At 48.6% G+C, this 27,504-nt stretch overlaps 1 protein-coding gene across 1 annotated transcript in view; it reads left to right on the top strand.

Moving 5' to 3' along the window:
• Window positions 1-1,587: 1,587 nt before the first annotated feature.
• PIWIL2 (piwi like RNA-mediated gene silencing 2) overlaps window positions 1,588-27,504 on the top strand; it is a 255,710-nt gene continuing 229,793 nt past the window's right edge. Inside the window, exons 1-2 of the mRNA XM_040414771.1 lie at window positions 1,588-1,627; window positions 13,175-13,337. Of these exons, the coding sequence (XP_040270705.1) occupies window positions 13,176-13,337 (162 nt within the window). The 5' untranslated portion in view covers window positions 1,588-1,627; window position 13,175. The remainder of the gene's footprint in view (window positions 1,628-13,174; window positions 13,338-27,504) is intronic.

A 27,504-nucleotide genomic window follows, 5' to 3' on the forward strand; every position in this document is an offset into this window, starting at 1 on the left:
AAATGAGCAGCAGGCGGTGCCATACCATGTAAGGCCTCTTTCACACTTGCGTTGTCCGGATCCGTAACACCGCAAGTGTACTGAAAGCATTTGAAGACGGATCCGTCTTCAAAATGCGGTCAGTGTTACTATGGCAGCCAGGACGCTATTAAAGTCCTGGTTGCCATAGTAGTAGTGGGGAGCGGGGGAGCAGTATACTTACAGTCCGTGCGGCTCCCGGGGCGCTCCAGAATGACGTCAGAGCGCCCCATGCGCATGGATCACGTGATCCATGTGATCACGTCATCCATGCGCTTGGGGCGCCCTGACGTCACTCTGGAGCGCCCGGGGAGCCGCACGGACGGTAAGTACACTGCTCCCCCGCTCCCCGCTACACTTACCATGGCTGCCAGGACTTTAGCGTCCCGGCAGCCATGGTAACCATTCAGAAAAAGCTAAACGTCGGGTCCGGCAATGCGCCGAAACGATGTTTAGCTTAAGGCCGGATCCGGATTAATGCCTTTCAATGGGCATTAATTCCGGATCCGGCCTTGCGGCAAGTGTTCCGGATTTTTGACTGGAGCAAAAAGCGCAGCATGCTGCGGTATTTTCTCCGGCCAAAAAACGTTCCGTTCCGGAACTGAAGACATCCTGATGCATCCTGAACGGATTTCACTCCATTCAGAATGCATTAGGATAAAACTGATCAGGATTCTTCCGGCATAGAGTCCCGACGACGGAACTCTATGCCGGAAGGAAAGAACGCAGGTGTGAAAGAGCCCTAAGACAATGAACACCAGGGGGCACCAGTAAACGTCATACTCTTCACCGGATTAGTCTATACAGTGAATTGTGGGACAATCCCTCTAAATAATCACATGACAAAATTCGCTAAGCGACCATGTAATCAGTGCTAATAAAACAGGGAGAAGCAGAGCAGTTACACGAATTTCACATTTTCATTACAAGTTCACATCTGGTCATCGGGCAACAAAAACTGAAACATCGCCTGTCACCTGTCTGAGGTCCTACGGCGGCTGTGTGCCAGTGCGATCAGACGGCCTGGAGAATAATTACTGTAGACTAGTGTGCCCCCCCCATACTACAACTCCAAGTATGTGGCCATCAGAGCATGCTGGAAGTTGTGGTTTCCCCACAGCTGGAGTGTCATTGGTTGAGAAAAAACAAACTGCTGTAGGTCGAGGTCACGGGAATAGGAGTTCATATAACCTTCAATATCTGCTCATCTTCAGACTTCAACAGCACAACGTCACCCTGTGCTGACGGCCCCGCCCCCGACAACACAGCTGCCAGATCCCGTCACTGAGCCACGTGCAGTCACCACCAGGGGGAGCGCAGAGCCACCCAATTAGGCTCCCGCTACTAAGCGCCACCTAGTGGCTTTTATCATAATGGCAGCGGACGTTCTGTACTTCGCAGACCCCTGCAGGTCGCACAGAAACCTTCCTTGACTTTTTTTCCGCCAATTCGACGCGATTTCAACGCCCCCGCGGACCAATGAGGTGAACCTCCTCGCTGAGTGACAGCCTAGCTGGCCAATCGGGTGGACGAGGAGGCGCATCACGTGACCGACGTCAACGTGCGCCGCTTAGATGTGACGCTGACGTCTCCGGCGGGGTTCTGTGAGGTAAGAGGTGCGGTGGTGTGAGGAGTATGGCGTCATTGACGGTGGTGTTACCGGCACCGGATGCTACATGGGCTTAGTGTGTCCTGGTGGGAGCTGTATAGGCTCTCACTATAGGGCCACCCTCCGTGCTCCACCGGTCACCTCCAGAGGCCTTTCCTCAGGTTCAAAAATGTGACGTCATTTGTCACCCTGCTCGGTGACATTGCTTTCTATGGTCGCCCCTCCTTCTGCAGAACACTGGGTGGGGGAGGGGTGAGGCTGATCACACAGCCAGGGTGGTGTCCCCCTTCATCATGGCCGCTGCAGCAGGCTGTATGTTGAGGCAGGGTCACATTAACCCTTATTTGGGATAAGGCCTGTTGTTGTTTTTTTTGTAATTTAAATTTTTCCCCATCTTATGTTTTTTCCTTTCTGTTTGTGGGATAAGTTGTATTTTTTTAAAGGCATCCTTAACTTCTGTCACTCCACTTTTTTTTTGGGCTACTTATAATCCCTATACTGCGATATATCAATACATAATGTTATTAATCATTTTGGTTCAGTAGTTAATTCAAATAACGGACTTTTATCATATGCAAATTACCTGTCTACCAGCAAGTAGGGCGTGTACTTGCTGGTAGCAGCCGCATCCTCCTTTCATAAAGACGCCCCCTCCTCATGTTGATTGACAGGGCCAGCGAACGCGCTCATCCTCTGACTGCATTCAGAATCTGGCGCCTGCGCCGTACCGGTCTTCAGTCGGCTCAGGCGCACTGAGGGGAGGACGCTCGCTCGGCCTCTCCATCCTCAATGCGCCTGCGCCGATGACGCCACATCTACACCCGGCGCAGGCGGGTCACATGACGCAAGATGATCCTACATTGTGACGACAAGAAGACTGGGTCAGAACCTCTCCAAAAAGGCCGGTGCTTGTGGGGTGTTCCCAGTATGTGCTGGTTAATAACTTCCGTGATGAGTGTGGGGCCACTTGCTGACTACCATAGAAAGGTCACGCAGGACACGGCGACAAGACGTGGAGCCGCAGAGCGGTCAGAGTGTCTAGACTGACTCCTCTCTGAACGCGCCTCCCACTGCAATAGCTGAGAAGATGGCGCTCTCCTTCTGCTCTAACAGCTGATCAGGGTGTCGGACCCCCCTCCGCCGATCTGATATGGATGCCCTATCCTGAAGATGGGTCTTCAATAGTAAATAGTCCGGAGAGTCCCTTTAACATCTGGCATAAAATTATCTGTCTCCGTGTTACATGGATCTCCTGAGCTCACCGCACACGCAGCAGCAGTATAGCTAACACCCGCCATCAGTGACCGGGAACAGAGATGACTTCAGTCCTGGTTATTTAACCCCTCCGGTGCAGCTGTAAGTAGCACCTACAGCGTCCATGGGGTTAGAGGGAGGCTGCTCCCTCTGTCCTCCAATTGGAGCCCCCATGGCAAAATCATGGGGTTCTGGTTGGTTGCTATGGCAGCTTGATGCCTTGTGAAGGCTCCTAGCACAATCATAGCTAGCTGCCTGAGAGGCAGTCTGTAAAATCCCATAGACTGCAGTAGTATACTCTTGTGGTCTATGGGAGAAACTGTCAGAAGATCAGATGTACAATTCCCTTTAAGGATACAGAAAGAATGTATTTCTCCCCTTTCCCGATTTTTACATATAAAAAATAAAAATCATTGGTTTTGCCACGTCTGAAAATGTCCAAACTGTTAAAATATAACAATATTTATCATAACAGCGGCTGCTGTGTGCCGCGGTTCCCCCACTTACCGCCGTGGAATCAGGCGCCATGCTCAGCGCTGATTCTTCCGCCCACCGCTGCAGCCCTGGGCTCTGTCGCTGTGGATTCCACTCAGCCCTGCTGCAGGTGTCTGGTTACACTGCCCGAGGGGCGGTGCTCATCACTCTCTGGGCTGCTTGGGTTGGGTCATGTGACCTCGCTGACCAACCCTGGCTCTCCTGCAGTTACTAGAGTAGCTCAGCCCCCTTCCCAGATGCCTCAGTGTCAAGGTCCTTGAGTGTGCTGGTTCCTGATACTCTTGTGTGCTCCTGATATATACTTCCTCCCTGGACTCTGCTTATCGTCGGATCCCTGCCGGCTTGCTTCATCTCTCATGTTGCCGACCCAGATTACCTGACCTATACCTGTGCCTCCTGCCCTGACCTTCTGCCTGTCTGACTACGCCTCTGCCTCATCCTTCGGTACTCACTGTTGCTCCTGGTAACGACCCCGCCTGCCTGACTACGCTTGTACTTCGGTACCTACTCAGGTATCTCCTGGACCGGCTGCCACTGACTCGGGGATTGCTCTGGAGTAGCCCCTGGCAACTACCCTAACGGCTCAAGTCTATCCTCACCACCAGAGCCTCTAGTGAAGACAAGCCCCTCCAGAGTATAGCCAGTCAGTGGCACAGTGGGTTCACCCCCGCTGATCTGTGACATTTATCATGCACGGTGAAGGCTGTAATGGGGGGAAAATTGCTGATTTGCTGTGTTTTTTTTTTTTGTGTGCATCTTGTACATCTAGTGATAAAAAAGTTGTATGTACCAACAAAACTATAGCTCATTCTGCAAAAAATGAGCCCCACACAGACGTCGACAGAAAAATAAAGAATTTATGGCTGCCCGAATATAGCAATGCAAAAAAAATATTTTTTACATTTTTTTTTTTTTATGTAGTAAAACATAATAGAAACCATGGGGGAGATTCATCAAAACTGTCATGAAGAAAAACTGGCTTAGTTGCCCATAGCAACCAATCAGATCCCACCTTTTATTTTCCAAAGGAGCTCTGAAAAATGAAAGGCTAAATCTGATTGGTTTCTATGAGCAACTAAGCCGGTTTTCCTTCCCACCAGTTTTGATGTCCGTGGTGCGGTATACAATGCACAGGCATCTGCTGTGTGCACTCGTTGTTGTGGACTAATTGATTTGAATGGGTCCGCGACCCGCAAGATACGGAAAAAGACAGAATGTGTCCTATCTTTTGCAGGGCAAAGGCATGGACGCGGAAGCCCATTGAAACACTCTGAAGCGCTTCTGTGGGCTTTCAGGTCCATGTCTTTGCACCGCAAAAGATAGGACATGTTCTATCTTCTTCTGTATCTTGTGGATCGCGGACCCATTCAAGTCAATGGGTCCACAGCAACAAATGTACACAGCCAGGACCCCAATTTGCGGTCCACAATGCACGGGCATCATCCATGCGGCTGCCGTATATTTAAAGGGATTCTGTCATGACATTTGAGGCCTATAACCTAAACATATGGCCGGGTCCCTACTAATAACCTGAATCCGAAACTGTCCTTATTAAATGTGCCTGTGGCTCTATTAGCTCATAAAACAGGTTTTTATAACCTGTCATTCACCTACCTAAGGTGTCCAAGTGGACGTCGCTTCATACAGGGTGCCCGGCTGCAGCCATCCCTGCCTGGTGCCCAGCGCCGCCTTCCTCAGCCAGATCCCGCGCGTGCTCACTAGGTATAACCTGATGTGCCCGTGCGGACTCCTGGCAGCGGCCTCGTTGAGCGAAATGCGCCGGCCGGCGCACTTCGCTCAAGCCTGCCTTGACCGCCCTATTGCAGCCATCCTCTCACAGCCACACGGGATCTGGCTGAGGGAGCGGACTATTTCAGAGGCGGTGCTGAGGTGAGGGAGGCGGCGCTGAGGTGAGGAAGGCGGCACTATAGACAGGGAGGGCGGCGATTTCTAGTGGGAAGGCGGCGCTGGGCACCAGACGGGGATGGCTGCAGCCGGGCACCCTGTATGAAGCGTCGTCCCCTTGGACACCTTAGGTAGGTGAATGACAGGTTATAAAAACCTGTTTTTGAGCTAATAAAGCCACAGGCACATTTAATAAGGACAGTTTCGGATTCAGGTCATTAGTAGGGACCTGGCCATATGTTTAGGTTATAGGCCTCAAATGTCATGACAGAATCCCTTTAACTTGAATGGGTCCGTGATCCATCTGTACCGCAAAAGTAAATGGGTCCGCATCCGGTGTGCACACAGCCCATATATTGCGGACTCGCTGTTTGTTAAATAGGTGACCCTGGCTGCTGCATTCAGGATAGACTGGAGAGGGAGAGATTAGTAATGAGTTACAGTAATAGAGGCCAAAAAGGATCAGGGCAACAATGAGAAAGGGGCCGATTCTAGAGATGTTTTCTCGCTCGTATCATTGGGGGACACAGAACCATGGGTTTAGCGGCTGCTGACACTAGGAGGCGACACTAGGCTGAAAAGTGATAGCTCCTCCCCTGCCGGCTATACCCCCTCCAGCCCGGAGAGAGTATATCAGTTTTTAGCTTGGAGTCGCAGGAGGCAGACCTCCCTGCTTGCAGGGCGGCTTCCTTTTATTATTATTTTTTTTTCCTTTTTAGGATGGGAAACCTAGCCTAGCCTCTCTGTTTTCCCGGAGAGCAAGACCGGTGTCGGTTTCCCTCACCGCCCGACCTCCCCCAAGAAGTAAAGGTGGACCAGGGCAGCCTAGCTCCCCTGCCTCCCGCCAGCCAAAGGGTCACCTGGATCCGGCAAGACCCTCCCGCCATACCAGACTCCTGCACTTTGGGTGCCAGCTGCTGAAGAGGTGACCCTGCTGGTCCACTGAGGGGAGGGGAAGATGGGGTGAGTATTCGGAATAGGTGAGTATTTTACGCCCCCGCTTCTCACTTCGGGTCCCGACCATTCTACTCAGGCCACAGGGAAGCCCTTATAGAGGCTCCCGCTTTTCCCCTTGCTCATCCGGCCGGCCACCTCGCTTCCTTAGACCCCAGCTTTGTTTTGGGTCTCCCCCTGGTTTGGGTTGCGGCCGCTCCCAGCTTTTCCCTCAGGGGGTCTCTTCGGCCGTTCCTGGCAAGCGGGCGCCGCTCCAGATCCGGAAGTGCATCGCGGTCGGCCGTGAGTAGCTAATTTTTCCCTCCGTAACGTAAGGGGCGGGGCTCTGCTTCCTGCCGCGGCTCCATGGGAGGATCCTTATTGCATTCCCCGCGCTGATTCAGGCTACACGCTTCTGTGGGAACACAGGATCTCCTGCAAGCTGGTTGGACGATTACATCCCTCTCCAGCCCTGAGACCAGTATTGGGTTTGGTTAGCAGCCATGTCCGAACCCCCGAGCGACCCCCGCATGCCACTAGCCACCACTTATTATGCATGCACTAAATGCAAAATTAAGTTCCCGCACGGCCAGCCAGACTCTGTATGCTCTGCATGTTGTGCGCCCAGACAGGTTCTGCCCCTGAGCCTATGCAGCCGCATGAACACCCTGACCAAGTGGAACTAAACTGGGCCCGTGCGAGGACCTATCGAAAATATCCCAATCCACCCTCTCCCTCATGGGTCGTTTGCTTGATAAATCCCTGCCTGCGCAGTCCACACCTTCCTTGGGCGAACAACTTAGGGGCAGACCTTCGCACAAGCGGCCCAGAGCAGGACATCATTCTTCCTCTGACGCCTCAGCATCCCCACCCCCACCTGGGTCACGCTCGGACGCATCCTCCCTCCCAGGGGAAGTTCTGTTCGACGGGGAGATTGGGGACTCTGACTCTGATATGGATCCGGAACAATCTTCCAAGATTGCTTCAATGGTGGACAGACAGCCTAGTTGTTGCTGTCCGTGACACCTTCCAGGTACAGGATAACTCCCCCTCCACGAGCCACCAGGGAGTGTCTTTTCTCCGCTCCAGGCAATCTCCTAAAGCCTTTCCCTTACATGACAACTTTTCTGTTGTCATTGCAAATGCGTGGGACCGTCCAGATCATCGCTTTACCACATTCAAGCCACTTGATCTACTTTATCCCTTTCCGGCGGATTGTGTAGCTAAGTGGTCCTCTCCTCCTAAGGTGTATCCTCCGGTCGCACGTCTCGCCAAACATACCACCATTCCTGTGGCCGATGGCTCATCCCTCCAGGATTCCGTAGATCGCCGAATGGAGTCCTTTTCGAAGTCAGTTTTCGCAGCAAGTGGCTCAGCCCTTCGTTCCATTTTTGCTTCTGCCTGGGTGGCTAAGGCAGTCTCGGAATGGGCACTCCGGTTAAATCAGAACTTGGCGGCGGACCTTCCTCTGGTTGAGCTCCAATCTTTGGCCCTGCAAATCTCACAGGCGGGAAGTAGCTCTGTGAGGCTTTCTTGGATGCAGGGGCACTTGTTGCCCGCTCATCGGCTCTCGCTGTAGCCTTACGGCGTGAATTGTGGCTTAAGGTTTGGGCAGCGGATTCATCATCAAAGCGTTCCCTTACAGGCCTTCCTTTTTCTGGCTCACGATTATTCGGGGCCCGGTTAGATGAGATTATCTCTGAGGCAACGGGTGGTAAAAGTACTCACCTCCCACAGGGCAGATCCAAGCGCACGTTTCGCGCTAAGCCTTCAAAATTCCTTTCTCGGGTACACGACTGACAGCAGTAGCCCCTCCCAAGTCCTCCACGCAAGACCAGCGGAAGAAGCCATTTTTTCAGCCTCAACCAGCCTGGCGCTCGCGAGCACAGCCCGCTCCGTTCCTCGGCCAACAAGGAGTCCTCCGCATGAAGAAACGCCCCCACACTCATGGGTGGGGGGTCGTCTCCTCCTTTTTCAGGAAGTTTGGCGGCCCCACATCTCAGACGAGTGAACGCTTGAAGTTGTAACCTCGGGTTACAAGATCGAGTTTGCTTCTTCTCCGGAACGTTTCTTTCTGTCCCAGCCACCCAGAGATTCAGATCGGGCAGTCGCCTTTTTCCAGGCAATTCGGTCCCTCCTCGCTCGAGGTGTTATCTCCCCTGTTCCCCTGGAGGAACAATTCACAGGGTTTTATTCAAACCTATGTGTCGTTCCCAAGAAAGAACGACACATAGCCTGGTTCTGGACCTCAAGTTGCTGAACCGATTCCTCCGGATTCAACACTTCAGAATGGAGTCCCTTCGCTCCGTTGTTGCTTCACTGCAGCAGGGCGAATTCCTCTCTTCAATAAACATTCAGGACGCGTACTTACACATCCCCATTGCTCCGGCGCATCAGCGCTTTCTCCGCTTTGCAGTAGGGCCCCATCACTACTAGTTCGTTGCCCTTTCTTTTGGTTTGGCAACGGCACCGCGAGTCTTCACGAAAGTGCTCTCTCTCCTCTCCCTGCCCTTCTTCGTACCCGCGCCTCCACCCTGATTCCCTATCTGGGCGACATCCTGGTCAAAGCAGCGACCTTCGGTCAGAACGAGGACAGTCAACGTATCATTCTGGATACCTTGGCACGCTTTGGCTGGCTGGTAAACTTCCAGAAGTCTTCCCTACGTCCCACCAGGCGGGTCACTTTCCTGGGCATGATCCTCGACACGGCCGCGGCATTAGTTCGCCTCCCTCCGGACAAGCGGCTAGCCCTTCTGCGGTCGATTTGTCTTCTCCTCCAGCACAGGTACCCGTCAATCCGATTTTGCATGCAGGTCTTGGGTGCAATGGTCGCTTCCTTCGAGGCGGTTCCGTTTGCACAATTTCAATGGGGAATTTTATCGTCTTGTGACAAGACGCCAAAGTCCTTGTATTGTCACATTGCCTTGTCCCCAAGGGTGCGTTCGGCACTCAGGTGGTGGCTCTCGGCCCCTACTGTGTAATCAGGGAAATCCTTTCTCCCGGTCTCATCGACGGTCATTACCACCGATGCCAGTCTTCAGGGTTGGGGCGGAGTCTTGCCGCCCCGGACAGTCCAAAGCGCATGGTCTCAGTCGGAATCCCAACTGCCCATCAACATCCTAGAACTCCGGGCCATTCGTCTATCCCTTCTCCATTGGCCCCTCTCCTGAGGGGCTGGCCGATTCGGGTCCAGTCAGACAACGCCACGGCGGTGGCTTACATCAATCGCCAAGGGGGAAACCGCAGCCAAGCGGTGATGGAGGAGTCGACAAAATCCTGCAGTGGGCGGAGACACATGTACCAGCTCTATCGGTGGTCTACGTTCCGGGAGTGGAGAATTGGACGGCAGATTTCCTCAGCCGGACGACCGTGCACCCTGAGGTGTTCGACGCTATCTGTCTCCGTTGGGGCCGACCGGAGGTGGACTTGATGGCATCCAGACTCAACCACAAACTTCCCTCCTTCTTCTCTCGAACAAGAGATCCCTGGGCGTGCGCAGTAGACGCACTAGTGGCACCATCGGACGGGTTCTCTCTACTGTACGTATTCCCTCCTCTTCCCCTCCTGCCCCTAATCAGGATGGACGGCATCCAGACGATTCTCATTGCTCCGGATTGGCCCCATCGCGCGTGGTACACCGATATCATCCTCCTTCTAGGAGACACCCCATGGCCTCTTCCACTCAGAGTCGATCTTCTCTCGCAGGGACCTGTCTTCCACCAGCATTTAGAGTTGCTACGTTTGACGGCTTGGCTGTTGAAACCGCCATTCTGAAGCAGCGCGGTTTCCCTGACAAGGTCATTCACACCATGGTTAAGGCCAGCAAACCAGTGCCATTTTTAGTGCGCTTCTGTGAGGAACGTAGCCTCCCTCCACTGCGCTTATCGCTTCCCATTCTCCTTTACTTCCTGCAATCGGGTCTGGATTTGGGTCTTGCTCTTAATTTCTTAAAGGGACAGGTGTCGGCGCTGTAAAAAAAAATTTCCAGCATCCTTTAGCAAATCAGGCCCAGGTTAAGACCTTTCTTCAAGGCTCCGTATCGCCCCCCCCCCCTTCCTTTGCCCTCTTGGGACTTGAACCTTGTCCTTGGTTCCCTACAGTCTGCTCCTTTTGAGCCTTTAGACGCAGTTTCCCTTCGTCTTCTTTCCTTGAAGGTTACATTCCTGTTGGCAATCAGAACTATCAGGCGTGTTTCGGAATTGGCGGCGCTTTAGTGTAAGGAACCCTTTTTTATTCTGCACCAAGATAAAGCAGTGCTCCGCCCGGTACCTTCTTTTCAGCCGAAGGTAGTCTCTGCCTTCCACGTCAACGAAGACATTGTTCTCCCTTCGTTCTGCCCCTCTCCCCCACATCCTAGGGAGCGAGCTCTCCATCAGCTGGATGTGGTTCGGGCTCTGAGGATTTACTTATCCATTTCTAGTTCATTCCGCTGTACGCCACTCTGTTCGTTGTTCCTGAAGGTCCTTGCAAAGGCTTGGTAGCCTCCAAGGTGACGATTGCCAGGTGGATTCCTTTGGCAATTGCTGAGGGATACCACTCCCGGGACAAGGCACCACCCGGCGGTACCACGGCCCACTCGACCAGGGCAGTGGGCGCTTCTTGGGCCTGTTTCCACCATGCTTCCGCTTCGCAGCTGTGTAAGGCAGCGACTTGGTCTTCCTTGCACACGTTCACCAAGTTTTACCAGGTCATTCTTTTGCATCAGTGGACGCTGCTCTGGGCCGCAAGGTCTTGCAGGCAGCAGTATCTTCAGCTTCCGCAAGGACGTTTTCTATGGGTGTGTGGTTTTTCCCTCCCAGTGGACTGCGTTGGGACGTTCCACGGTCCTGTGTCCCCCAATAATACGAGCGAGAAAACGAGATTTTTGTGGACTCATCTGTAAAATCTCTTTCTCGCTTAGTTCATTGGGGGACACAGCTCCCACCCATTGATTTGTTATTGCCGCAGGTGATGACGGTTGGTTTGCCGGTATGGTCCTCAGTTCTGGTTCGATCCTACTGGCATTAGTTGGGTTATGGTTTGTTTCCTGTATGGTTTTTCTCCTACTCCTACTGCTTGGGCACAAACTGATATGCTCTCTCTGGGCTGGAGGGGGTATAGCCGGCAGGGGAGGAGTTATTACTTTTCAGCCTAGTGTCGCCTCCTAGTGGCAGCAGCACTTATACTTACGGTCCTGTGTACCCCAATGGACTTAGCGAGAAAGAGATTTTACAGGTGAGTTCACAAAAATCTCGCTTTTGAGGTGCAGGCGAAATAAGCAAATTGCATTTTTTTTTTTTTTTCAATTTCACCCCACAGAGTTTTTTTTCCCCATTTTCCAATACACACTATGCACGTTAAAGGGGTTAAGCTTTGTACTTGGCTACCTACTCACAGGATAGGGGATATCTAACAGATCACACAAGAAGAAGGTCCTGTTCTCTTGTCCTGATGGGCTGGTAGGTCGGGCAATCACTGTGGGAGCGCTGTACTTGGCTTTCTCCAGCATTCCCATAGAGAATAAATGGAGCAGCATCAGAACAGGAGATCAGGACCTGTGGATAGAGGGAACTTAAAACTTGGCACACCCCTTTTAAATGTTGCAATTAAAAAATACTTGTCCCACCAAAATAAGCCCTATGTAAAAGGAAAATTAAAACAGGCATGGCTCAATGTTCAGTGAGTGACATGTACGTCTGAAGTCACCACTTTAAAGATGGCGCTGGCTCGCAGGTGTATATACCAATACAAGCCAGCAGGTGGCAGCACTGTTTTGACATATTTTAAATATGGAATGTTCTCTGATGGCTATATATTGATCACAGAGCACAATGGGCAATCTAACTATTGCTAGTTGTAGTCACTTTGGGTGACTTAAAAAAAAAGTTAAAAAAAATAAAAAGTAAAAAGCTTTTTAAAATAAAAAAAATAGAAAAGTTTAAATCGCCCACCTTTCCCCACAATCAAAATACAAGACCAATAATAAAAAAATACACATCATGGGCATCGCCGAGTGCGAAAGGCGAATGGTATAATGGAAAAAATTAATAAAAAATGGCCAATTCACCATTTTACTTTCCACCCCCCTCCAAAAAGAAAAAAGTAATAAAAAGTGTAATCAAGTCACACACACTTCAAAAAATTAGCCCTAACACAGCTCTGTATACATAACTACAAAAATGTTAAATGGGTCAGAATATGGCGATGAGAAGAAAACTGTGGAAGAATTCATTTATTTTTATTTTTTCCAGTTCTACACCATTAGAATTTTTTTTCCAGCTCCCCACTAAATCATATCGAATATTAAATAGTGCCATTAGAAAGTACAACTTGTCCCGCGAAAAATAAACCCTCAATAAGGCTATGTGAACGGAAAAGTAAAAAAGTTATGGCTCTGGGAAGGCGGGGAGTGAAAAATGAAATTGCAAAAATGGAAAATATCAAGATCCTCTAAAAGTTAAAGGGTTTCTGTCATCAGATATGTCACAATAAAACCGCCTCACCGGTGACATGCACCGGACAATTGATCCATCCCTGTACAGCTCATGCGCCCAGTGAGCTCCTGCAAGACTTCAGGGCCAGAGTATGTCTTCACTGCCCCGCCCTGTCAGTCAGTGGTGGGAGTGCAGCATGAAGGGCATTGAGCGGAGCCCCTGGGAACTACAAGATGCAATGGCACCTCCCTCGATGCTCCAAGAGGTTCATTGACATCAATTTTCTCAAGAATATGGACACCTAGGAAGATGGGACCAAGACCAGCGTGAAAAAGAGCCTGCTACTAGAGAATCTCAGGACTGCCCAGAGACACATTTTTAATAAAGGCCAATTGAAAAAATTATTTTTAGCTCAACATGAGTACCATTCAATATAAAAAAAAAAGTGTACAAAGCCTTTAAGTTGGGTCTTCTATAGTTCTGGAAAACCTCTTTGATGATATTGTGTTCAGTGGAAAATGTTACTACAGCATAATTTGTTTTGCAGAATGGATCCTACCAGACACCCATTTGGGGGCCCTCGCTTTCCATCGCCCTTTGGAGCTAGGTTACCATCGCCTGAATCCAAAGAGGGAGCAACTGGGAGAGCACCTTCTCTCTCAAGAGGTCATAGATTGGAGGGATCTGCCAGTTTGGACCCAACAGTTAAGGTAAAATGAAACGGCAAAGTCAGGTTGTTTTTAAAGTAAATAAACTTTATTAATAGTAAACAGGCAAACGGGGGAAGAAAGGATATCTATTGTAATCACCTGTATTGTCATGTAGAAGGTATCTGAGGGCGCTGTGAATGTCTGAAGTATCTTTGAGTTATTGAAAGAAGTGAACACCTGAATAGTGAGATGCCACGTGCCTGTATTACATCTTACTGCTGAACACCTTTTAACGCTATGTTGTTTTTTGGTCCATTATACTGCTTGGGTAATGGGTGCGTCTTAAAGGCCGAACCAGGTTTTAGACAACAAAAAATTGGAGAAAATATTTTGTACGCGTTCAACACAAATAACCTTTATGTTTATTCTTTGAGTTAGTATGATTATGGTAATATTAAAGCGGTTGTCTCATCTGAGACAATAGGGGCATATCTAGGATATGACCCAATTGTCTGATAGGTGCGGGTCCCACCACTGGGACCCGCACCTATTTTGTAAACTGAGTGGGCCAAAGTTGTGGCTGGAGGAATCTGGTCTGGCCACCACAAATCGCTCTCCCCATAGAAATGAATGGGAGTGCACAGCGCATGACTGACCATCGCTCCCATTCACTTCTATGGGCCCGACGGAAATAGCCAAGCCAGCGCTCGGCTATTTTCAGCGGCCCCATATAAATGAAAGGAGGATGGCTGCACATGCGCAGTGCGCCCTCCACCACTTTCGTGGCTCCATTTAGGATATAGGTGTGGGTCCCAGCATCTGCGACCCGGACCTAGCAGACAATGGAGGCATAGCCTAGCGATATGCCCCGATTGTCTGTGATAGGAAAACCCCTTTAAGCAGCTATAGGGTTTTTATTTTCTACCACTTTTGTGCAATAAAAATACTTTAAAAAAAAAAAACTTTGTTTTTGCATCTCCTCGTCTTAAGTCTTAAGTTTTTTTCTTTTTCCATAGACAGAACTGTATGAGGTCTTGTTTTTTTATGGGATGAGTTAACATTTTTCATTGGTACAATTTTTGGTAAATATAACTTACTGATCACTTTTTATTCCATTTTATGAACGTCTAGCTAAATCAAAAAAGCAACACGGACATTTTTTTTTTAACGACATTCACTGTGGAGGTTAAATCTTTAGATGCTACAATACCAATTATGTACACTTTTTAATTTTAATTTTTTTTCAGAAAATTTGATCAGTTTTTTTTTTCTTCTTTTGATTCTTCTTTTTTTAAACTATTTAGAAAAACATAATTTTTTACTTTTTATTTTAACGAGGAGGGGGGGGGGGAGTTGATGGCACAGAAGTTCAGTTTAATTCCCTCGCCACCTCTCAGGCCTCTTTTCAGACGGGCAAGATTTCCGCGTGGGTGCGATGCGTGAGGTGAACGCATTGCACCCGCACTGAATCCGGACCCATTCATTTCCATGGGGCTGTGCAGATGAGCAGTGATTTTCACGCATCACTTGTGCGTTGCGTGAAAATCGCAGCATGCTCCTCTTTGTGCGTTTTCCACGCAACGCAGGCCCCATAGAAGTGAATGGGGCTGCGTGAAAATCGCAAGCAAGTGCGAATGCGGTGCGTTTTTTTTTTTTTTTCTCGCACGGTTGCTAGGAGACGATCAGGATGGGGACCCGATCATTATTATTATTTTCTCTTATAACATGGTTAGAAGGGAAAATAGCATTCTGAATACAGAATGCATAGTACAATAGGTCTGGAGGGGTTAAATTTTTTTTTTAAAGAATTTAACTCACCTTAATCCACTTGTTCGCGCAGCCCGGCTTCTCTTCTGTCTTCATCTTTGCTGTGCAGTAGGAAAAGGACCTGTGGTGACATCACTACGCTCATCACATGGTCCGTCACCATGGTAAAAGATCATGTGATGGACCATGTGATGAGCGCAGTGACGTCATCAAAGGTCCTATTCCTCAAAGAAGAAGACAGAAGAGAAGCCGGGCTGCGCGAACAAGTGCATTAAGGTGAATTAAATAATTTTTTATTTTTTTTAACCCCTCCAGCCCTATTGTACTATGCATTCTGTATTAAGAATGCTATTATTTTCCCTTATAACCATGTTATAAGGGAAAATAATACAATCTACACAACACCTAACCCGAACTTCTGTGAAGAAGTTCGGGTTTGGGTACCAAACATGCCGATTTTTCTCACGCGAGTGCAAAACGCATTACAATGTTTTGCACTCGTGCGGAAAAATCACGCATTTTCCTGCGGCGCACCCGCATCTTATCCGGGCCAAAAACATGACGCCCGAGTGAAAGAGGCCTTAGGGTCAGGTTATGTTTACACAGGAAGAGGAGAATCTATGTCTCTCCTTTGCCTGCAGCCTCTTGGTCCATCGCCTGCTGCCTCCCCCACTCTGGCTGACCTGATTGCTGGCTGAAAGGGGTGGGAGGCTACTTCACCCTGCTCTGTCTCAGGCTCTATGGCAGCTAGAAATGTGAGCTACGGGGCTAAGCTTTAAAACAAGACTTGGAGATCTAATTTCTGATTAGGTTTCTAAAGGCTTTTTCTCCCGCTACCACAATGACTCAGTAACCTCACAGTAGCTATAAATGAGGAATGGAGAAACACAGTTATCAGAAAAGATACTCCACAATCATTATAGGGATAACATTTCTTAGTGAAACAGACATGTCAGGAGTGGTGACAGGACCCCTTCAAAGCGTAGATTCTTAGGTTTAAAACAAGACCCATTTTGGCTCACATCTTTAGCTGCAATAGAGCAATCAGTAGCAAAGAGAAATATCAAACCACTTTGACTATGAAAGGGAACTCTGGAATGTAAAAACACAGGGGCTTTTTAGCAAGATATATATATTATATAGACAATATCAACAACATATTGTCACGGACATTCCTGCGACAGGTGGCAGGAGATCGGTGAGACTGGCAACACGGGGTTTGATCTGACATGTTTTCCGTTTGGATCAAATGACGTCTGTGTTGTTTCTGGTGCTTGTCACACCTTCTTTCCCCAGGTCGCATTTGTATTAATGCCTGAGGGAGACTCCCGTTCGTCCTTCCTTTTGGAGGAACAGGTTGTCTCAGTCCTGACATTAGTACCAGGGTCCTATAGGGTGAGTTAGGACACTAGGTTTTCTGGTGTATGAACTCCCCTACCTCTGGGGTCTGTTCATACTGGTAGTTAGTCAGGACTTTGATTAGGGTTTTACTAGGAGGTATCCATCTCCTTTCCCTAGTTTTCAGGTCTTATCCGCTCACCCCTTCCCTCCTATGTTCGGTGTGGTGTCTCCCTCCCACACCCGAACGTGACACATATGCTGCTGTATAGGGAGGAGCATTTACTGCCGTAAATTGCAAAAATATACCAAAAACATGCTGTGAATATAGTGTAAGAGATCAATATAAAACAACCCTCAATTTATTTTAATTGCTTATATAGCGCTGACATATTCAGCAGCGCTTTACAGACATTATCATCACTCTCTGTCCCCAATGGGGCTCACAATCTAAGTTCTCTATCGTAATGTCTTTGGTGTGTAGGTGGAAACCCACAAAAACCTCCATGCAGATGTTGTCCTTGGTTGGATTCGAACCCCAGGACCCCATCAATACAGGGCACCAGTGCTAACCACTGAGCCACCGTGGTGGGATAATTGTCTGATTGGATTGGGTCCAACCGTTGGTGCCCTCGATCACAAAACAGGGGCCTCGTGTTGCTGTTTAAATGGAGCAGTGGACATGCATGGATGCTGCCGCCCCATTCTTTTTTTCAATCAAATCGTCTTTTATTGTTCAAATAAAATTGGTATATCACAATACATTTTGTATCACAATTTTCTTGGAGTTTTCTCCCCTCCGAATCACAAATATACACAATTATAAAAACATTATCATCTGTCCATATATTTGTTACATCTTCTACAATCATTGTACATAATGAATATACCAAGATATAGACAAATCATTTACAAAGTCATTTGACTGTTATAACCCCAACAACACCCACCCTCCCTCCCCCCCCAGCCAAACCCCCCCCCCCCAAATCAGAGCATGAATTTCCAAGATCTTTTATATTACAACATGAGTGTGAGACAACCATTCATTCCACAACTTTTCAAACTTCTAAGGACATCCCCTCCTAACAAACACTCCCTTCTCTAATGTTAACATATCATTCACCTTTCTCACAAATTCGTCCACCGTTGGCGGACTCCCCTGGATCCACCTAAAGGCAATCAATTTCCTGGCCACATACAGTAGTCTCCCAACTGCCACCTTGACCGCCTCTCCCCCACCAATCTCCTTCACATATCCCAGCAAACATATCTTAGGGTCCTTCTGCACCCTCAACTCCAGGTTACGATTAATCAAAGACAACACCTCATCCCAATATCCACTTAGCACTGGACAAGACCAAAGCATATGAAATAGATCTGCACCTTCCGCCAAACATTTTGGACAATTGTCATCAGTTCTAATCCCAATTTTCTGTAAAAACACTGGAGTTTTGTAAACTCTGTGGATGATAAACAGTTGTGACAACTTGCCTTGTTCACTTACAGACACTCTCGGAACTGCCTCCAATATATCTTCCCACTGTTCCTTTGGGATGTCCCCCAAATCCTTTTCCCATTTTCTCATCCTAGTAAGGGGGAATTCTACCAGAAATTTGTCTAAAAGCAGAGTATATACCTGTGATATCAAACCTCTCTTTCCTCCAGCTGGGAGAACCAGTTTATGGACCACATCCACTTTTGCAATAGTGCATCCCTTCCTTATCGTGGCCTCATATGCGTGTCTCAGTTGCAGATATTGATAGAACCACACTTTGGGAATGTTGAATTCCTGCTGTAGACCTTGAAATGATTTAAATACACTAGTCTCAATCAGTTGACCTATCCTCATTACTCCATGGGATTCCCAATTTCGGACTCCTGATAGAGAAATGAATTCTGGCAACAGGTTATTGTTCCACAATGGGGAAAGCTCTCCTACCCCACCAACTCCCCTGATCAATTTCACCTTTGCCCACACTTTTTTCATAAGCTCAATAAGCGTCACTTTCTCTCCTCCCCCATGCATCCCTGCGCCCTCCAGAATACCCATAAGATCCCTACTACCCAACCAGTGTTGCAGTATCTTCCCCGTCACATCTGGTAGCTGAAATTCCATCCAACCCTTAAAGTGTTGACACTGAGAGGCTAAGAAATAAATCCAGGCGTTAGGGACAGCCAAGCCACCTTCAGACTTGGGATATTGCAGCGTCTCCAGCTTAATCCTAGCTTGACCATATTTCCAGATGAGATCTCTAAATATCGAATGTATTTTCCTAAATCTCTCCACTGGGATCCATACAGGTGCATTATTCAATATGTATAGTAACTGAGGCATCATTACCATTTTTAGGAGATTCACTCTACCCACTACTGACAAAAAGAGTCTACCCCATGTCCTAGCCTTAAGCCTGAAGGTATTTAGCAAAGGGGTTAAATTAAGCTCTTCAAAATCTAGCAGTCTAGGTGTTATATATAGCCCCAAATATTTAAACTTGCCCACCTAAGGAATCAAACTATCTGCCTGCACACCAGAGAGTGCCTGTCCGTCAACCGGCATCAAGGCAGACTTCTGCCAATTTATCCGGAGCCCAGAGAAGCCACCAAATCTATCTATTAAAGCCATGGCCGCATCCAGAGAGCCCCCAGTGTCACCCAAAAATAACAGTGTCATCAGCATACATCGCCACTTTGTTTTGCGTCTCACCATATCTAAACCCCACAATATGAGGTGACAGGCGAATAAGGGCTGCAAGTGGTTCAATTGCTAACGCAAACAACAAGGGTGACAATGGGCACCCCTGTCTGGTGCCCCTGGACAAAGAAAAGCTATCTGACAGCCCCCCATTAGCTCTGATCCGTGCTTTTGGGCTTGAATACAACACTTTCACCCACTGAATAAATCGAGTACCAAAGCCCATGACTCTCAATGTTTCCCATAGGTAGTTCCATTCAACACTGTCAAATGCCTTAGCGGCGTCTAACGCAAGTAAGGCCCTATCTCCTCCATTATCTGCTGGAATATTCATACTAGTATATACTCTACGGATATTTATAGCAGTCGATTTCCCAGGCATAAAGCCAGTTTGATCCGGGTGCACTATAGTAAGTATTGCTCTGGACAACCTGTTTGCCAACACCTTTGCCAGGAGCTTCACATCTGCTGTTAATAGCGAAATTGGTCTATAAGAATCAGGAACTTTGGGATCCTTCCCAGGCTTAGGGATAACTACTATGATAGCCTCCTGCATAGAATGTGGTAGCGAACCCGTCTCCAGAGAATATTCAAGAATCTTTAGTAATTCAGGGAGAAGTATCCCTTGCAATTTTTTATATACCTCCACTGGTATGCCGTCTGCCCCCGGTGCCTTACCATTCGCCATCCCCCCAAGAGCTGCCTCCAACTCCTCCAGCGTGATCGGCTCTTCCAGTCTCTCTCTATCCTCCTCTGATAACACTGATAGCTGAGCCTCAGCCAGAAAGGCGGACAAGGCCTCCTCCGAGCTAGACGCCTTAGAAGCATAGAGAGAGACATAAAACCCTTTTAGAATATCTAATATCCCTTTTGTATCCTGGCTACTATTTCCGTTACCATCCATTAGCTCTTGTATACAAGAAGAACCCCTCTGTGCCTGAGAAACCACTGAGAGCAAATGCCCAACTTTCTCTCCCTCCTCAAAGGATCTTTGGCGGTAGAAACTACGCTTCCTATCCGCAGCCTGTAGTAGGTGACACCTCAGTTGTTCCTGAGCTACCTCCAGCGCCTCACTATTATCCATGGTGGGGGTTCTACCAAACTCCCTTTCAGCCTCAGTCACTTGTACATGCGCTTTAACATCCGCCTCTCTGGATTTAGATTTATGCTTACTTATTTCTTTGATCAGTACCCCTCTCAGAAACGCTTTCATGGCATCCCATACTCCGTGAATTGAAGCCGTCCCTCCATTAATAGAAAAGTACTCCCTGATCTCCCTAGTAATCTCAGACAGATCCCCCAGTACATTCAGCCAATGCGGGTTACATTTCCACAACCTCGGTCCCTGCCTAAGCACGCCCAGGCACAAATCAACCTGCACCAGGGAATGGTCAGACAGCGACCGAGGGTGATAAATAACATCTCTTATCAATGGCAGCATAACATCATTAACCAAAGCCAGATCTATGCGTGATAGTGAATGATGCGTAGCAGATCTACATGAAAACGCCCGCTTATCCGGGTTACGCAGCCTCCAAACATCAAGTAAGCCAGTTTCCCTCATAATATTCTTTAGAGCCACACTCCCCGGTGATCCACTGGCACCTTCAACCCGACACCTATCTATGGAGTCATTCAATGTACAATTGTAGTCCCCCACTAGCAGCCACGGCAGTCCAGGGAAGTCCGCCACAAAGGTCATAATATCCCTTATTAAAGGGGAAGCAAAAGGTGGAGGCACATACACTGACACCAACACCACCTGGATCCCATCAATCTTGCACACTACACACACACATACCTGCCCTCAGCATCCACACATTGCTTCAGATGTTCATACCTTATACTTTTATGCACAATCACACTTACGCCCCTGGAGTGAGAGGAATGGATTGCATGTACCACATGTCCTACCCAATTTTTGTTCAGCCACTGCACATTATCATTGGACAAATGCGTTTCCTGTAAGCAGCAGATAGCTGGCTGAAACCGACCCAAATATTGAAATATACATTGTCGTTTTCGTGCATCAGCCATTCCCCTCACATTCCAGCTCAACACTCTAATCACCTGTGTCATAGTGAAAGATTACATCATGTTTGAATCTCACACTCCATACTAAAGTCACTCTCGCATAGTTCACGCCCCTCACCCATCTCTGACCCGTCCCCCTCCCCCCCCGACCCTCCCCCTCCCCAGTGATCAGACTACTTTGAACAGTAACCCCAACCCCCCCCTCCCAAACATCCAACTCTAACGCAGGGCAATCTGTAAGCACCATGCCCAATGCTGAACAAAAATCATTTCTGATTCCAACACTCTCCCTCAGGTAGAGAATCCTCTCCACAACTGGGAAATACATTACTTGTCCCAACTTCCTACTCCTGCGTCAGGATCTACCGTGTGGTAGCAACACTCAATACACTTTATAACAGGTATAACGTTCAAGTGACATTAGGGTGCAATCCTATGCATATAAAGTGAACACAAACTGCAAACTGTTTCCTTCAAGTGTCCAGGGCCCCACTTCTCAATTGCCGCTCGTGGACGTCCAGCCACTGTGTCGCTTCATCAGGGTCCTCAAAAAATCTGGTGGATCCCAATGCCGCCACTCGCAATCTGGCCGGAAACAACATGGCGTACGGAACTTGTAGTACTCTGAGCCTTTTCTTTATATCTATAAATCTGCTCCTCCTCCGCTGTACCTCATTGGAATAATCCGGATAAATGGACACTCTGACCCCATTCATGACCATCTCATCATTATCCCTTGACTGGCGTAGGATAGTGTCCCGATCTTTAAAGTGTAAAATCTTCGCCAGTATGGGGCGAGGAGGCCTGCCTGGCGGGAGCGGCCGCGACGGGACTCTGTGCGCCCGCTCAACCGCGTACAGGGAAGATAGGCCCTTCTCATGGAATAACTGGTGCAGCCATTTCTCCACAAACTCTGTAGCATTGGCCCCTTCTGTTTTTTCTGGCATTCCAACAATTCTCAAATTATTCCTCCGCGATCTGTTCTCTAAATCATCCGCTTTGGCGTATAAGGCAGCTATATCTTTCCCATTCATTTTTGACGCCATTTGCAGGGGCTGAATAACATCTTCCAGTGAGGACACCCTCTTTTCCAGATCTGAAGTACGCTCAGAAATCTTGTGCAGGTCGTGCCTGATTATGGACACATCTGATCTCAGGCTGCCAACTTGTACTGCAAGCACTTTAAGGGTACTGTTGCAGCTTGCCACCGCCACCATTATATCTTTCAGTGTGGGCTCCCTTATAGAATCAGCCCGCAGGCCTGCTGGAACTGTTTCAGGGACCGCAGAATTGGGCACCGGCTGACCGGAGAAAACCGGATCATCGCCGGCCATGGATCCGTCCTCCTGGTCAGAGGAGGTAGGAATATCAGTCCCTTTATCACTGGCCGAATCGCCCACTCCACCATCCAATCTGGCATATCTACTAAGTTTAGCAGCCGCACTCTGGCTCACCATCTCCTGCCGCGCCGACCCCTCTCCACTTCCGGCGCCATCTTGGATTTTCTCCATGCGGTTTTGTTGCGCCAGTTTAGACGATTTCCTCAGCATTTTCAGGCTCCGATTTTGTCCCTGCAGTCACCGGACACCTTCCTCTCCTTTAGGTAAGTAGTTTCAGGCAGTTTTGAGTGCGCTTTCACTGTAAATGAGCAGGATCTTGGCAGGAGCAGTGAAACGTGTGTCTTACTCCATGCACTCACAAGCCACGCCCCTCGCTGCCGCCCCATTCAAATGGGTGAACATATGAGGGTCCCCAATTCTTGTGATTGGTGTTGGACCTCCGGGCACTTGGCCACTATCCATAGGATAGGGAATAAGTGTTAAAGGGTAACTGTCATATTTATATTTTTATTTGCTAGTTTATTAGAGCTAGGCCTGTATACCTGAGTTAGTCTGTCATTGATTGTCAAAAGATCTGTAATTCTCCTTATAACAACAGTTTTCATTTAATGTCCTCTGTCCCTTTCCACTGCTCCCTTACAGGGCTTCAGATGGCGACCAAAATAGTCGCCAGTGCGACTTAGAATTGCTAAATGGCGACAAGACTTTGTAGTCTTGTCGCCATTTGCGCCTAGACCCTCCGCTGCTCTGCTGCTTTCACATTAAACTGACATGGCATGCGCTGCTGTCAGCGCGAGCCATGTTCTTCTCAACAGCATAGGGGAGAAGGAGGCAGTCCCTCCCCCCTGCACCGCTGCAGCCGCTGCCGCAAATGGGCTGATAGAAGGGAGGAGGGGGGGAGGTGCTGTCGCCACTGCACCACCAATGAATATAGTTTATGCTTATACAAACGCAGGCTGAGCTGCGGGTGCCTGCCATATCCCATGCCCGGCACCCAGCCTCTATGACTGCGCGCTGCGATCTGCCGCTATTAACCCGTCAGGTGCGGCACCACATAAACTATATTCATTGTTGGCACAGTGCACCGAAAGCTCCCCCCCACCAACCCCAGTATTATAAAGTAGAATCATTGGTGGCGCAGTGCCCCCCCCAAGTGTTATAATCATTGGTGGAAGTGGCAGTTCCGATCGGAGCACCAGCAGTGTAAGCCTGGGGCTCCGATTGGTTACCATGGCAGCCAGGACGCTACTGAAGCCCTGGCTGCCATAGTCAGCTCCCTGCTGCTGTGTGCACAGAGCAGCAGGGAGAGTGTGAAGTCCTATTCACCCTGATAGAGCTCTATCAGGGTGAATAGGACAAGGGATGAAAAGATCCCAGGTTCTAGCCCCTAAGAAATAGTTATTAAATAAAAAAGTGTAAAAAAAGAAAACACCAAAATATTAAGTTTAAATCACCCCCTTGCCCAATTTTACATATGTAATTTTTTGTATTGTTTATATATTTTATATCGCCACGCCCGAAAGTGCGAACTATTAAAATATTTAAAAATATCTCCTATGCGATGAACGCCATAACAGAAAAAAAAAAAAAAACTTGCAATTTTTTTAGTCACCTTGTCCCGACAATAATTAGGTTAGGACTAGGGATGTCCCGATACCATTTTTTTAAGACCGAGTACGAGTACCGATACTTTTATTTAAGTACTCACCGATACCAATTACCGATACTAATTTTAACAATAAAATACACACACATGTATTTTCTGACCACTGACCAACCAAAAGGCCCAAAAACAGAACTAACATTCCAAGGAGACATTATACTGTATGGGGGCCACAAGGAGACGTTATACTGTATGGGGGCCACAAGGAGACGTTATACTGTATGGGGGCCACAAGGAGATGTTATACTGTATGGGGGCCACAAGGAGACGTTATACTGTATGGGGGCAGCCACAAGGAGACGTTATACTGTATGGGGGCAGCCACAAGGAGACGTTATACTGTATGGGGGCAGCCACAAGGAGACGTTATACTGTATGGGGGCAGCTACAAGGAGACGTTATACTGTATGGGGGCAGCCACAAGGAGACGTTACACTGTATGGGGGCAGCCGCAGGGAGACGTTATACTGTATGGGGGCAGCCACAAGGAGATGTTATACTGTATGGGGCAGCCACAAGGAGACGTTATACTGTATGGGGCAGCCACAAGGAGACGTTACACTGTATAGGGCAGCCACAAGGAGACGTTACACTGTATGGGGCAGCCACAAGGAGACGTTATACTGTATGGGGGCAGCCACAAGGAGACGTTATACTGTATGGGGCGGCCACAAGGAGACGTTACACTGTATGGGGGCAGCCACAAGGAGACGTTACACTGTATGGGGGCAGCCACAAGGAGACGTTATACTGTATGGGGGCAGCCACAAGGAGACGTTACACTGTATGGGGGCCACAAGGAGACGTTATACTGTATGGGGGCAGCCACAAGGAGACGTTATACTGTATGGGGGCAGCTACAAGGAGACATACAATATGGGGGCAGCCACAAGGAGACGCTATACTGTATGGGGGGCAGCCACAAGGAGACATTATACTGTATGGGGGCAGCCACAAGGAGACATTATACTGTATGGGGGCAGCCACAAGGAGATGCTATACTGTATGGGGGCAGCCACAAGGAGATGCTATACTGTATGGGGGCAGCCACAAGGAGACGTTATACTGTATGGGGGCCACAAGGAGACGTTACACTGTATGGGGGCAGCCACAAGGAGACGTTATACTGTATGGGGGCCACAAGGAGACGTTACACTGTATGGGGACGGCCACAAGGAGACGCTACTGTAAGGAGTCAGGACAACAATTTTTGAAGCCCTTCCCTCCTCAGTATAATAGTCTTGTGGCCATCATACAGTAATGTATATTTCTTCTTGCCCTAATGCCTGCTTTTAGAGATCAATGTGCAGCTTGCAGGCAGGAAGGGAATGACCAGGGCCATAGAAGACAGACACTATCACCAGGGACTCGCTCCTGGCAAACACAGCTCTGCTGCAGTGAATGCAGTGGAGCAGACTGATGTAATTACAATGTATAGTTATTGCAGGGACTCAGAGAATCGTCTGAGAGTTTATTAGTTAAAACGAATCGAATGAGTCAGAGACTGTGTCACCCCAGACTTCCTGCTCTGCTACATGCACCCTGTACACACACAGCTCCACTACATGCTATGCTAATAATGCCCCCCCCCCCTCCTTCCCCCCGGACGGACTTACAGGGAGCCGCAGAGCAGGAAGCCTGGCAGGGACTCGATGACACCGTCTGTGACTCATTGGATTCTTTTAACTAATAAACTGTCAGACGATTCTCTGAGTCCCTGCACTACGCTCCCTGTGCTGTGAGTCAGTGCTGGTTGCCTCTGATTGGTTGGAGGGCGGGGAGGGGCGGGCCTAGCTTCCACTCTAGGCTCCAATTACACTGCCTGCTGCCGCCTGTGAAGCTGTTAGCTGTGGGAGATGCAGGGGCCGCGGACGGACACATAGAAGCGGTGCACAGGTATCGGCAGTGGTATCGGGGACATTTGCACGAGTACATGTACTCGTGCAAATGCCCGGTATCGGTCCCGATACAGGTATCGGGACATCCCTAGTTAGGACTGTTCTATTATGGTCCAGACGTTCCATAAAATCTGGAATGCACGCAGCTTTTTTGGTGTTTTATTTTTTTAACGTGGTATCGAGTATCGCAGTACTTTTTTATGGTATCGAAATCGAGTCAAAATTTTGGTATCGTGACAACCCTAGGTAAGACGTGTGTTTTTTTTTATTTTTATTATACCGTAATTATATGTATTTTAAATTTGGCGACTAAATTTTTCATGTTAGGAGCCAATGGCTCCTTGATATTTTTTTTTTAGTCTGGAGCCCTGCCTTAAAAGACCATTGCTATGGCTCATCTGTCTCCGGCTAGGAAGACAGAGGGGCGGTCCTTCACACTGCATGCCTGCATTAGAGGGGTTCTGCACTTTGTTTAAACTGATGATCTATCCTCTGGATAGATCATCAGCTTCTGATCGGCGGGGGTCCAACACCCAGGACCCCCGCCGGTCAGCTGTTTGAGAAGGCAGCAGTGCTCCAGCGGCCTTGTCACTGTTTACCGCAGTCCCAGTGAAGTCACAACTTGTATCAACTAGCCTGGGCGGGGCTAAGCTCCATTCAAGTGAACAGAGCTTAGCCCCGCCCAGGCCAGTGATACTAGTCGTGACGTCACTGTGCCAGTGGTAAACAGTGAGAAGGCCGCGGCGCTGCTGGAGCGCCGCTGCTGGAGCGCCGCTGCCTTCTCAAACAGCTTATCGGCGGGTGTCACTTGGGTCTATCCAGAGGATAGATCATAAGTTTAAACAAAGTGCAGAACCCCTTTAAGCTTCAGAGTTACGGCTGTTTAAACGTGTCTCTCAGTAATCCAATCTGATTGGCTGGCAGGGAGCTGCTGGCTACAGCAAGTGTGTATGAGAAGTGAGGGAAAGCAGTGTTGGCCTCAGAGAACTGGCAGAGGAGCCATCTTGAGAAGGTCCTCATATTGTAAATGTTTAAACAGCCGTAACTAAGGGAAAAACTCAAGGAAACAGTGTTAAGTGAAGAAACTAAAGATTGCTTTATGCATAATGCTGCTGCAGCAGTAACATATGCTAAACTAGATTTTTTTATTTAAACACGACATGGTAGAAACCTTTTACAGGAGTCTGTCAGCTCCTTTCTGCCTCTTAAACTTATTCCACTTCCACAGTTTGTAGAAGCATACCTTTATGTCGCAAAACAGAGGTCCAGTTGGCTAGAAAATGAAGTTTGATCCTATATGCAAATTAGCGTGCAAGTGTCCAGTGGGCGGTCCTAAGCCCAGTAAGTGCTCAGACTCTCATCCGTAAACCCTGCCATGCGCCACCTTCTTGGGCTTTATTTCAGTGCAGGAGAGTATGAGACACTGCTGTGGGGGTTATTTGGGGCTGCTTGAAGTTTCATCATAATGTGACTAACTTTCAGTGTATTTTATAAA

The sequence above is a fragment of the Bufo bufo genome, chromosome 1 (genome assembly GCF_905171765.1).
Source record: "Bufo bufo chromosome 1, aBufBuf1.1, whole genome shotgun sequence".
Lineage (NCBI taxonomy): Eukaryota > Metazoa > Chordata > Amphibia > Anura > Bufonidae > Bufo > Bufo bufo.